The sequence below is a fragment of the Netta rufina genome (assembly GCF_964035555.1).
Source record: "Netta rufina genome assembly, chromosome: 1".
NCBI classification, from domain to species: Eukaryota; Metazoa; Chordata; class Aves; order Anseriformes; family Anatidae; genus Netta; species Netta rufina.
This window is the reverse complement of record NC_140123.1, coordinates 204,988,615-205,002,186: the sequence shown is the minus strand read 5'-3', so window position 1 is coordinate 205,002,186 and position 13,572 is coordinate 204,988,615. Positions and strand designations below refer to the sequence as shown.

General features: G+C 39.2%; 1 protein-coding gene across 1 annotated transcript in view; it reads right to left on the bottom strand.

Annotated features, from left to right (window-relative positions):
* LRGUK (leucine rich repeats and guanylate kinase domain containing) overlaps nt 1–13,572 on the bottom strand; it is a gene marked incomplete at both ends in the record, with an annotated part of 49,126 nt that overhangs the window by 8,466 nt on the left and 27,088 nt on the right. The window contains 4 exons of the mRNA XM_084306394.1: nt 2,881–2,969; nt 5,695–5,852; nt 8,947–9,060; nt 9,997–10,198. Of these exons, the coding sequence (XP_084162520.1) occupies nt 2,881–2,969; nt 5,695–5,852; nt 8,947–9,060; nt 9,997–10,198 (563 nt within the window). The remainder of the gene's footprint in view (nt 1–2,880; nt 2,970–5,694; nt 5,853–8,946; nt 9,061–9,996; nt 10,199–13,572) is intronic.

The following is a 13,572-nucleotide window of genomic DNA, read 5'->3' as shown; positions in this document are numbered from 1 at the left end:
TTCTAATACACACTCAGGATAATTGAGCAATATATTTCAGTTTGGATTAGAACGTGCAACGACGACATTAGGCATTAAAGAATATTTTACTGATACACGAGAAATTCAGAACATCTAGTACCTTAGAAACTTTCTGCATATATCATTTTTTGGCATCGGTTTCAGATATTTCATAGGATTTAGATTTATTCCTAACTGACGTAGGGTTTTCATTCTCTGCAGCAGCACTGTTCAGAAGCAAGCTGAGCTGCCTCTGTCCTCTGCCACTTGGGGTCCACGGCCACTCGCTCACACTCCCAGATTGATGCCAGCACAGGCAGCCCTTCAGAAAGGGAGTGAAACAGATTAGGGAACTGATCTGGCTGAGGAAAGAAATAAAAAGAAAAAAGAAAACCTTTTTGCTTGGCAAAACTTGCTAAGTGCCTTTACGGAAGAGCGCGATGGCTGTAAGTTTGCTACATCAAGATTCATTAGCTAAAAGCCTCTGTAAGGCTGGATGTACCACCAGTGAAAGAAATCTCATTTTTAAATAAACAACTAAGTGGACCAAGTGCTTTTATGCACTGTTGCTGACAACAAAAATAAAGAAAATGTGTATCATGTTCTAAATATAAAATATTCAGAACAAAGCTGGTAAGATTCGGGCAAAAACTAGACAGCAAGAGTTTTTAAAACCAGATTTCAAACAGGCATGACCTCTGTCCTATTTATGTAGCCAGGTAGAAAGAGAAATTAGAGTTTCTAATTAAAATACAGCTTGAAAAAAGTATTTTTCCATAGCAAAGAGAAATCTGGAAAGCACTGAAGCTAAGATAAATGTAGACTGGCTATTGTCTTATTTGCCAGCTCTTGTTGTAGGGACACTTGAAATACTCTGGTCAGTTTTGAGAATTAATTAACAAATTAGAGAGAATTTCTAGTAACACTACTGAACTTAGTAAGGCCAGGCTTGCACAGAAAGATGTTACAATACATACAGTGTAAGAGAATCATCGAAAGGTATAAAACAAGATAACAATTTAAGTACCCCTACATTATTTGGATGGTACAAGTAATATTACTATAAATAAGACAATTACCAGGCTCGAGCTGAGCTGCACAATCTGTGCCCAAGCTCCTTGCCCAGCCCTTGATAAAAGCTAAAAAAAAAAAGCCACATCACATTACATTTCCTATGGGCTAGGAGCACACATAAAGATTACTACCACAGCTGAGCTGACATACACAGTAACTTCTGAAGTTACTGTAAATTTAAGCATAATTATACATTAAAAGAAAGAGCCATCAAACCCTAGGTGAGCTGTTGCAAGGTGAAAGCCCTTCTTAAGGGCATTTAAAACTTAATTTGATCCAGGACAAATAAAAACTTTCAACAGAACAACCACGCACCAGCACTGAACTGGACAACACCTAGCAGGTTCTCCACTAATTGCTACGTTCCAGGAATCAGATTCTCTTGCAGAATTTCAACCATTTTAAAACTTTCTTATTTACGGCATTTCTTGACTTAACCTCTTGCATGGAATGGTGCGTTGTCTACTCTTGCCTCCAATTCCGCCGAGCGCATCCATCCCTCGGGGCCTGGTAATTGCAAATGCTGATTGGGGGTGACAGGATTTTCTCTCACCTGCCTGACAGCTCTGCTGAAACAGCTCCATGCATAACTCCAAAATCAGCTTCCACAGAACGAGTATTGTGGAATAAAGGGTGCAAAGAGCAGCAGACTAATGCAGACTCAGATGAACAGTTCACATTGCCACACTAAATCAAAACCAGAACATACAGCAGAAGAAAACACCGATTTCCATTTTTCTTCTCAGTACAACGTAGTTTAAAATGAATGAGTGAAGAGAAAAGTCTTCCTTAAACTAGTTAAACTTTTATTTAAGTAAAGATTTGGAAAATGTACCATAATTATGCATTTCTGGCTCTAGGCTTCTGCCGTTGTTTTTTCTAATGACAGTTTAATTCACTGATTTTTAAATTTCCCTATTTATTTATTTTTATCGAGTCAGTCTCCAGTCTTTGTCAGTGAAAAGCTGGTATGTATAACTGGTGACTGCATTTGTAGAGGCCTGAAACAAGATGAAAGGTGTGAACTGTTCTAATAATTTTGATGAGTGCTGACTTGGAGGTTCATGTTCGACTTTAAACATCAACACTGTGAGCCTTTTCAAGACAAGTAGGAAAAAAAGCAAACAGAAAAATTAAAATTAGGAAGATTTACACCAGTATTTACCAAGTGAAGTCAAGGATCCCACAAAAGACCAACCAAAGGTGGTACACCAGGATTTACAGACATAACACCATTTTGCAGGGCTGTGACTATGAGGAAGAAGAAAGAAGAGAGACAGTAAAGATAGAATGCATTTTCTAGAAACAAACAAATTGCAAAATTAAAAAAAAAAAGTCAGAAAGTAAAGTCTGCTTTCAGAAATTCTGATTTAAACAGAGTTATCCACAGATGTGTATTGCAAACAACCTTGTGCTGAGCAAGGCTCTGACTGTCCATTTATCACCAGTAGCACTGAAAAACACGTTGGAGACTGCGAGCTGCCGGAAGAAGGATCTTATTCTGCTTTCTCGGAGAAGAAACAGGTAATAACTTCATAGTTTTAGACAACTTGCTTGTGGATGGCTCTACCTCATACATTTTTGGTACACATTTCAGAACTGCTGAGCTCCTAAGTCAAAAGACAGACCGTGTGAGATATATTTGTATGGCGAGATTTAAACGTGATAGAAAGGACAGTTGTCTGTGAGACCTGCAGTCCCTGGCAGATCCTAATCATTCACCCTTAAGAATAGCAGAGAAAAAAATCTAAAACAAGCATTTTTCACTTGGTTGTGAAGGACTTGGCTGAAACTCCTCTACATTACCTTTGAAACAGCTGGACATATGCACTAGGTGCCTTCCCTGACAGAGCCTGACGTGCTGCAGCATGGCGCCTTTGTAGAGAAGCTTCTTCCTGATAAGGAAATACAACCAAATTTGTATAGTGCCTTGAAAGCATACACGGTAACTTAATTGCTTGTAATATTCCTCTCTTTTGTTAAGACCCTAAAGTATATGCATTTATATATTCTGGGAAAACAGCAGAGCAGTACTGTAACCAAAAAGGTGCAAAATACGATCTATGCAAACCAAGTTTTGCTCTGAAATCTTGCCAGCTTTGAACGATGAAGATCATCTCCAGTGTAGCCCCGTTTCTTCATATAAGAGCCAAAATGTGCCAGGACGTAGAAGGAGTGTCTGCAGAGAGCCACTTTTGATGCATCCCAACCTTACCGCATATTAGAGCGGGGATAATTCTAGTTATGCCGTTGTCTTCAGCTTCTTTTCACCAGGAGGGGACTGAATACAGACAAAATTGCCTTTGCGACATTTCAAATACACTGGCTTTGCCTCCTTGCTCCAGCAATGCTGAAAACCTGCCTGACCAACTCTGTATCAACCGATATTCCCTTCTCAGAGGAGGGATTACCTTCTGCAAATTTCAGTTGGTTAAAACGACTGAACAATGAACACATTACGATCTCAGCAGACTGGAAAATACGGTCCCGAGTTTTAAGGGTCTGTTAATTAACACGTGCTGTAGCACAACGTAATTTCTCCGGTCAGACAAATGCAGAACTACAGTGTGCTTAGATGTAAATCTCAAAGCAAAGTTATTACATCCTACTTTGTTATCAACTGATAGCCATTGATAGTTATCAGTTTAATAGCTAAATCACATCTGTAAGAGAAGCATTTTGTCATGGTATTGGAAATGAAAGAGAATATAGTTAACAGCTCAAGTTATGACTATGGTGAATTCCTGCACTTTCCCTCGCTGTTTATGCTAAGTATAGGTCTGTTTAAGTGCTCGCTGAGCTTGGGTTATGCTGTGTTTTCTTCTGGACAGTTCTGTCCCCTATTTTTTTGGTGGGGATTACAGGTGTAGATTCCTTTCTGATCATATCTTGTATCGTTACAACTGCACAGAAGCGGTGCAGGGTTGGCACGTTCACAAGGGATAAGGCTGCAGGGAATCTGATCTACTGTCTTTCCCTAAGGAGCAGGCTCTGCTTCTTATTCTGCTTGTGGAAAATTCACACCTATAATTTCTTCATATTTGTTATTTTCCTGTTCTACATGATGGGAGTAGAATGTGTTTACTGCAGCGACAGCACATTATTTGGGTGCCTTAAGTGCAAAAATTTGACTTTAAAGGCCACAGACATTTATATTCCTCTCATTAAATACAGTCCAAGAGGCACCTGTGTTTCACCTTGAAGGTTTTACTACATTGACACTTCAGCTGACACTATAAAGCTTCCTCTGCGTGTGAAAATATATCGAAAACTTAGCGTAGTAAATAACTAAAAGATATTAGCAGCAGTGAACAAGGCAACTAATAAGAAAGAGAGCCTTGCAGCACCTAAGTAAGTTAAACCCATGGTAAATGATAGCCTCCTTCATCATAAACCACTTCTCCCTGACTTGACAAAATGTAAACTTTCAAAATAAAAATAAAAAAGATGAAATAAAAAAATGAGGAAAATAAATTGCTGGGGGTAAGAGTGCTGGCAGAGAGCCACCAAGGTAAGAGAAATTCAGCCTTCTCTCTCACATTGAACTAACAAAACTGGGGATGAAAGGAACATGAAAACCAACAACACTTGTGACAGTTTTTGAGATCTGCATGGCTTGAAAGGAGGTATTTCATTTCAGAAAACTGAAAGACATGAGGCTCCTTACTTACGCCAGCCATTTTACAACCATACCTTTCTCCACACCTAAGAAAGCCTTTTTTAAATCCTGGGAAACAGGCTGGGGGTGGGTAGAGGGTCTTCTACTTTGGTTCATCTAGAACACTAATTCCAAACATCAGAGGTAGTTACAAATACAGAGAGAGTTACAAAATCGTACAGCAAGTCATGCCTGCCAAGCCATCATTCATCACAATGACATCATAACCTTGGAATGGAACAAAGTTTAAAGCTTTCATTTTTCTTTTTCTCTTTCTCTTGTCGCTGTCGTATAAAAGGAGCATTAGACACATCTGCTTCATAGCCCCAACTCCCCCCCACTGCCTGCAAGGAGAATGAATGCCTTGAGGGAAAACACCATTAAGAAGAAGAAAAAAAAAAGAGAGAGATGGAGCTGAAGTTGTAAGAGGTTATTTGAAATCCAAGCACATTGTTGAATCTGTTGAGTGAAAAAGTAAAAGCAGGTGAAAAATGTGCTCAAATTTGATCTGTTGCAGTTATCACTAGCACTCGCTGTGAACCACTCAGCCGAATGAGTTTTTCCACTGCCACAGGATGGCGTTCATAAGTAATCTTCATTGTCCTATTAACTGCATCTAGCTATTTGCTCTGAATAGGGAAGTTTCAATATCTTGTAGCAGAACAGAGAGAGATGATATTCAGCTCCCTTACACCAGCACACAATTGGATGAAATCCATTATGATAAATAGACTTATTCTGGTGTAAAATTGAGCAGAACTGTTAGCCTGTCCTCTCAACTGAGCTTACCTGCTTCATTCTCATTCATCTGCCTTGAACTCTGGGGAACGGGTAAATAGTTGAAAGAAAAGACATCTAAACAACAAGAGTCTTTTTTTTTTTTTTCCCAGAGAAATAAAGGTCTGATGTAGTTTTTGCACAGAACTTATTTCCATCCTAAGGTTAGAGCAAATGTTCCTTACCACAGAGGTCAGCTGTGCAGCAAACTTGTCCAAGGTGCCTCCTGAACAGTTTTTGGCAGAAGAGTCCAAGAACTCATTGACAGAGGAAGACTGAGCAGTGCCAGCAATTAGTCTGCTGGGTGACAATGATTGCTCCTGTAAGAGACGCATTCTTGAACCTAATATGGAAAAGACACTTCTCAAAACATAAAATTCCAAGCAGCATTTTGCTTACAGAGAGCAGAAAGAAAGTTGCATTTGCAACCGTGAGCTGGCTTTTGGCACCATTCTGGATTTGCAACAGATAACCATGAAAGTTAAAAAGGATATAAACTATTCAGTTTCCCCAAAACCTTTTAAACTTCACAGATACAATTAATGTAGTCCCTCAATACTTAGGCAAATGAAAACAATGACAAATCTGAGAAGAAACCCATCACGCTATATTTATGGATTAGGAAGAGGTGTTTAACCATACAGACAAGTTCATTTTGTTATGGATACTCTCATGTGCCCCGCTCTTATGACTTTAAGCTAATTGCAGTCTGCCTATTTAGGAGTTTTGACTTCCTCAGAGCTCTTAGAATCTGACGGGGGATGGAGTGGGAAGCCTTTCCTTCTGTTACTTAGCTAAATTTCAGTGAACAAAAAAATGCAAAGACTTGCACCGCTGCTGGATTGCAAGGAATCAAACCTGAATGTAAGCTTACAAGTAAGATACTTGTAAGTACACTCTTATAAATATTGCTACATGATAGTTTTTGCAGAAATTTAATCATAAGAAAGGTTTAAGTGCATTGTGTGCCAAATCACATAGGACTAAGAAGTCACATGATACACACAATGGGAATAGACAATTCAATCCATATGCATGTTCATACACTAAATCTGGTTATTTTTCTTGTTATATGCATTTATAAAAAAAAAAAAGTTTCAACAGTCCTCAGATGACTTGCTGCCTAACCATTATATACCTGTTTGTAGCTGCCAGGAAACCTGGTGTTAAGTAAAGAGGAGACAGGACTTGAGATTCGAGGTCTCTGTTTCAGTCACGGTAAATTACCCATTTTGACATTGAGTAAGTAGCAGAGCCCAACCTTCAAAGGTGCAGGGCTTCACACTGCCAAAACTTCAGTGGGATTTCTGGTGCCCAGCATCCCAAATAATCAGTCTTTAGCATAAATGTCCCTTTTCTCATTTGTAACATACAAATAGCAACACATACTCCACAGGACTGCTGTGAGATATAATTAATGGTTGCATAGTACCAGGCTCTGTGGATGAAAGCTGCTAATGCAAGTACAAAGCATTATCAGCTCTGCAATATATTAAATTTCGGCTATAAAAAGTTTGTAAAAAAGAACTTATCTATTTTCTCCAGTATTTTTACTCTATACACGAGCGAAAGATCTTGCAGAGCAGCTCATTAAAAAAAGAATTAACAACCTATCATAATCTCGCAGAACCAATCTTTCCCCTGCTACTATCTTACTAAAAATGTCCATATTAAAGACAACCTTGAGGCAAGTTTTTAAAAATAAATTATTTCACAGAGTCCATAAGAAGGAATGATCGCTAGAGATAGGACAGTTAAATTTATTTAAACACCTATAAATGAAGCTCTAAATGAATTTAATGGTGCATAGTAAATTTAAAAGTTACTTCATGGACAGCAGAATTGCCAAAATCCAGTGCTGTTAATGAAGTTTCTCTAACTAGCAACAAGCCACTCAGTGAAATAACTCAGCTACTGAGGAACACAGAGTCCTTTAAAGGAACTTCAGGTATGTACATACATATCTTTAAAAATACCACAATTACACACAAATCTTTTATCTTTACTCCTTTTTTTCTTCTTTCCTGATAATCTAGTTAGGGTTTTGGTGGGTTTTATTGCCTCTCAGGACAAAACATCTCCAGTGGTTTTAAGACAAATAAGTAACAAGACTGTAGTCATTAAGGCAAGGAATTCTTCCTCCTGACTTCAAACAAATGTGCTAGCTCTAGATATGAAAATAAAATCTACATAGATTAAGATTAAATAAGATTCTTCGGAAAAAGTACCCACTGCTGTGGCATTGAGGTGCCACAATATGAGTAGAAGCTTTTTCTTCTCCACTGGGAAATCTGTATTTATTAATTCTTTCAGGATACGAAATTACCTGAACTGATGAACTGATGAATTTTGCACTATCCTTTATTAACATTTTCAGACATTTTTGCCCTCCCTTCATCTGCTTTTATTTGCAGCTGTCTGAGCCACACAGAAGGTCATGAGTATTGGCTCCATGCTACTTCAGAAACTAATTACTCTCCGGTTGCAATGGATCTAACCAAGACAGCCATAAACCACAGAGGCTCTTAGAGGAAAGAGTTCACATAAATGAGTGTGTTGTTAGTCCATGATGTGCAATATCTTATAACTATAATATCAGTTTCTTATTTCTTTTTCCTCCATATTTTAGAGACCATATTCGGCTTTTATCTTCACTGGTAACCTGTCCTGTCTGGAATAAATACATGGGATAGAGCTGAGTTCTCTTAGATCTCACAAGCTAATCTTAGTTATGCTGCAAGGGAAAGACTAGAAATGGACAGATGAGAGCTAAGTTGGCCACGACTGCTTTGTGCAGCAGCATGTGCTTGGGTTAGGCTAAAGTAATCATGAGGCTCCAACCTTGGTGGTTCAGGTAGTGAAAGGGTTGTTTTAAACACAGGGCCAATCATTTGGTTTACACCACAGGCTACCCAGCTGGGTTTACACCAAGTGGGTAGCTCCAAAAGTACTTGGAGTGAATTATTAAGCTGCCTCCATTCATCTTGCTATCCTTGTTTTCATATACTTCTTTATGCTTCTGGCTCTCCTGGGGGAGAGTGACAAGAAAGCTCTGAGTGCCATGCCCTTTTCTTGCTGCTCAAGAGTTTGATAGGCACAAAGCTCTCAGCCAGGGACACATCTGGGTTGTGATTCATCTGGAATGAACGGGAGATCCTCGGCCCAAAAGCATCCTTGCAAGAGTCAGGTAACTCACTTTCTACATATTATTGCCTCAGGGCACACAGCGCTGTAAAATACGTGGAAAGATGTCCATTAAAGATTTACATCCCAGGGAAGAAAAAGCCCAGGAGACCCATTACAGAGCAGCACAGAGAGCTTTCAGAGACAAGCAGTCTCACACAGGTTGCATCATTCCCAGGTTTTAATTCTTGTAACAAATAAGTTGGAATGCTCTACTGACAGAAGCAGTAGTAGTATGTGCCCAGACACAGTACCTGATCCTGCTTTGCTGTTCAAGTCTTGACTGGTATCAGAAACTGCAGGTGGCTCCAAACCCAGGTAGGCCTTTATCAGGAACCTCAGTTCTGTGAATGCCTCATCCAATTCATCTGCAGAAGGGGATAAGAGTTTCACAAAAATCAACGTTTCTTCAGTACAAAGACAGAAAGCACAGAAGCCTGAGACAGAAATGCATTCGTAAGTCATCTAGCTCATCTCTTTGGGAGAAAAATCATCATAAACAGCACATTCAAGCAAATAATCTGAAATTCAGCTCAGTTCTGGCTTTCTGCACTCAACTAAATATTCTCCTACAGTTTGTGTTACTGTGTTTTACTTTATTTTTAAAAGCTATATTTAAACTGTAAGCTGCGTATTCTGTGATCATATGCCCTCAGCAATAACTATAAATAGTATTTTTCATACCACGATGATACACATATTTCACCATCACTGTGAGGAACCACAAAATCACCTCCACAAAAAGGCACAAAGAGAATGAATTAAACTCCTCTCCACCATCTGTTACTCTCAATCCCTCAACATCAAGAAGCAAACATTGGTTTTAATGAAATATTGACCACTCGCACATTCCTTGTCTCAGGCTGGGGGATTTGAACAAGTTACTAAGTGGAAGAGTCCTAAGAACAAAATCTTTGCAGCAGCCTCTCCTTTATAGTGAGGCTGCACATCAGCTGTCATTTCCAAACTTGAAAAGAGCCTATCTGCTCCACAGATAATTAGATCTGTTAGGTCAAAAGCACTTCTGACCTCTGTCCAGAAACCAACAGGTAATTAGCACTGAACATCTGATTAACATTCTCATGGGAGACAATACTTCGAGCCCCTGAGTTCAATTATTTGCTTTGCTTTCTAGGTGGACTTCAAGATAACTTGGACATAGCAGAGTAACTCAGACCTAAGAGATCTACAGAGCTTTTAGATTCTTGGGACAATAATTAACAAGGCAAATCAATCTATTGCTGTAAAAGTCCATCTATTGCTGCAATTTTAGGGGTCAGTTTTATAGTATGAGATTAACTCACCTGTGTTCACAACTGCATCAAAGTATCCTGGAAAATCCTGACTTATTTTGATGTACATGTCCACTCTGGATACTGCCTCTTCAATCTCCGGCCTGCTGAATAATCCTTTCCTCCGCAGATGTCCCTCATATTTTTGTTTGTTCATTGGTACCACCAGGATATATCTGGGTTTAAAGTAGGTATTTTTCAAGCTGCGCACACCCTTTAAAATCAAACAGAAAAATGCAATGTTTTGTTCCTGAACCAGAGTGCCTTTTGAATGTATGGCTGAGCTTTGGACAACTCTGTCCTGAATGCAAAGTCTCACATCTGGCATTCAACTTTATAAAAGAAACAAGTTCAAAAGGATACCTGTCTGCGTGCTAGGACCTTCAAAAGCCAAGGTCTTATTAAATGATGCACATAATGGTACCAATCCTGAATTTACAAGTTTTTCCTTTGCACCAACTCATACTTTGAAGAATGTTTTCATTCAATAGCCCTGTAACATGCTATCACCACTGCTGTGACAGGCCACAAGATTCCCACCAAGTTTTCAAGGCTTCAGGACTCAGCCTTGTCCTGCTGTCTGAAAATTTCTTTGTTTGACTTGCCTGTATCTTTGTTTTACTTGGCTTAGCAGTGCCAGCAATTCCTCTTGTTGACCAGGTGTCTTTATCTAATTTGTTTTACTTTTATCTATGTGTGGTAAAGCCATAGTTTTATAAAGATAGCTGTAACAAGCCCTTGTTCCAGGTAGAATGAGGTGTTTATGACTTAGTGTGGATAAATCCAGGCCTGGCACGATAGCAGAGACCTTGAGAAGTGGAGACACAAGACAATGTAAAGGAGTACAGGCATGGAACGATAAGAGAAGGGGCACGGGCTTGACACCAGAGACCTCAGCTGTAAACATGTCAGTAAGGGGCAGTTAAAAAATATGGACCTGAAGCTGGACAAAACTGGTTTTAGGGCAAACAAGAAGAAATAGTAACTGGCATAATAGACACTGTATAATAAATTCAGATGTAACCTGGGGCTGCAGACCAATGGAGAATGAGAAAGGTGTAAATGTGCATTACCAAATGTATAAATAAGACCCCAAGAGGATCCTGGGAAGAGAAAGAAGAGACTATCAACATAAATATCCTTCCAGCAAAGGACCTGGGTGTTCACAACTCATTGGAACTCCCCCCCCAGTAACAGCAGCAGAGGGAAACCACCAACCTTAGAGCCCAAAGGGGCAGTGAAAGGGTGAGCACAACACCAGGAAAACAGGCAGAAAGCAAGGAGTATGTGTTACAGTTTTAATTGTATTACAAATTGTGACTTTTTCAGTGTATAAATACTCTAAATTATTCTACTGCTTCCTGTAATAATTATACCTAGACTACTAATGATTAGACAATTAATGTTTCTTTTTTCTGATCAAGAAATAATTAAAAAAACGATTTGTATGATCTACACAGGAATGGAAAGGCAGTCCATCCGTAGTTTGGGATGGTTTGAGGAGGAGGAAAAAAATGAGTGACTGTCTAACATGAAATGAAGAAAGTGACCTTAGAATACAGAATAGGAAAACGCAGGAGCTGATTCTATTTGAAACCAAAGAGATAGCTGGAAAAAAAATATTAAAAAAAGTACATCTGAGTTTCCTGAAATTGAATATGAGGTCACGAATGATCAAAGGGCTGCCTGAGTTGAAGATGCCCATCTAATTACCATAGCTCATCTCTTCGGTTTACAACACAGGGTAACAGAAAAGATGCAACTAGCATTTTATCCTGCTTCCTTTGATTCCACAGCCTAAATGACTGGATAACCAGCAATAAGAGTAACAGAGAGTGGTTTCTGGCAGGAGCCACGGTGTACCCACATTTCTGGAAGCATAATGAGCCACATGAGCCACTCTGTCACTACACCCTTGGCTGGCCCATGCAGATCCTTCAGTTACTATCGAGATATTCATGGCCAGGTAAGCAAAGGAAAAGCACTGCAAACATGCTTTCTCCAGTACAAACTGTGTCAGAACTGCAGCAGCTTCATGAGTTGCAAGTGTGGACTCAGCAAGATTTTACTGTTAAAATTTGTGTCAGTCTCCTTTATCGGTAAAAGATATACTGTAGATTAAAGGGAATGAACAGCTCTAAATTTTTAGTCTCAACCCACGGACCATAATTAAAATTTCTTTTAATAGTGCTAAATCACTTTTGTTATGAGCGTAGCAGAAGATAATGGAGTTGGATAACTTCTATTCACATACATAACTCACCATTATTGTTTCCAATCTGCTAGCAGAGTCCAGAGTGATACAAGACTGTGCATAATGACTACATGATCCTGAAACTTCATTGACAAAGGAGTTTCTTAGCTGTCCGTCCACGACAACAGCTTCAGTAATATCCAGTAAAAAATATGAACACTGTCCATGTCACTGGGCTAACCTCCTTATGAATAAACATGAATTTCCATTAAATTCTTTCTCCTAAATTATTTGATAGCACATCTACTTTGTGAAGAACTGACAGTTTTAAAAGGCACCCCACTCCATCATATTTCATCTTCTCCTATTTTTCTTCCCTTGTAAATTCAGGGTCTGCCTGGCAAGACAACAAACATATTCGATGCCTATTGCAATCAGTGGAGACTGAAGGTGATTCACAGTTCTGACAAGACAGGGGGGAAAAGAAGAAATGAATCTACACAGAGATTCAAAGTAACAGGCCCTTAAGAGCAGGACTGCAGCACTAAATTGTTGACCATTTGAGCAAGGAGCTACTAGTTTATTTATTTTTGTCCCTGACATGCCGCTATTCAGTTATTTGTATGTCCCTATTCAAGCCAATAAACACGTACAGACTCTTTTGACTTAGAAAGGATCTAAAACTCCTTCCAAACACTCAGGCTCTTTTCTAAAAACTAGGTTTTCAACCATCAGTTTCATGAACTAATCATCCTACAATGAATGAAATTTAATATCAATTTTTGCTCAAGTCTCCCTAGTCCTTCCCCTAACTTAGGAACCTAAGTCAGAACTGCAGTCTCCTACATTTATTTCTTTTAAAAATCTCTATTTTTCCCCATCTATCTAGGAGTGCAGTAGCATCTACAGACTTGTAGTAAACCCCCAGAGCTGAGCCCTGCAAACACACCAAAGCCCAGCAACAATCAGCATCATATTTTGGGCACTCCACAGAGTGTCTCATTCTAAAAGCTCATATAGATGAAGCTTATTTTGTAGGAAGAATTTGGAAAAAAATGAAGCCTGCCTTTCATTTTTGTCACCTCAATCCCTAGCTAGCAAGCCTTCATCTAAGATAATGAGAAGTACTTAATTAGAAAATTAGCTAAAAAGTTATTCTTTGGGGATTCCAACAGACAGGTTTTGATACTTTGTCATGACATCGTTTCCTACTGCACCACAGACTCCTGACATCCTGCCATCTGTGCATGTGCACCCAACAAATCTCAGAGAGGGTAAAGCAATCCTTCACAGAGACTGCATCGTTTAACAGTTCTGCCCAAAATACTGCCTCTGGCCTGCATGCATCCTCCACTGTTTCACTGGAAAGGAGAAGTATGACATCCTTTTATGTG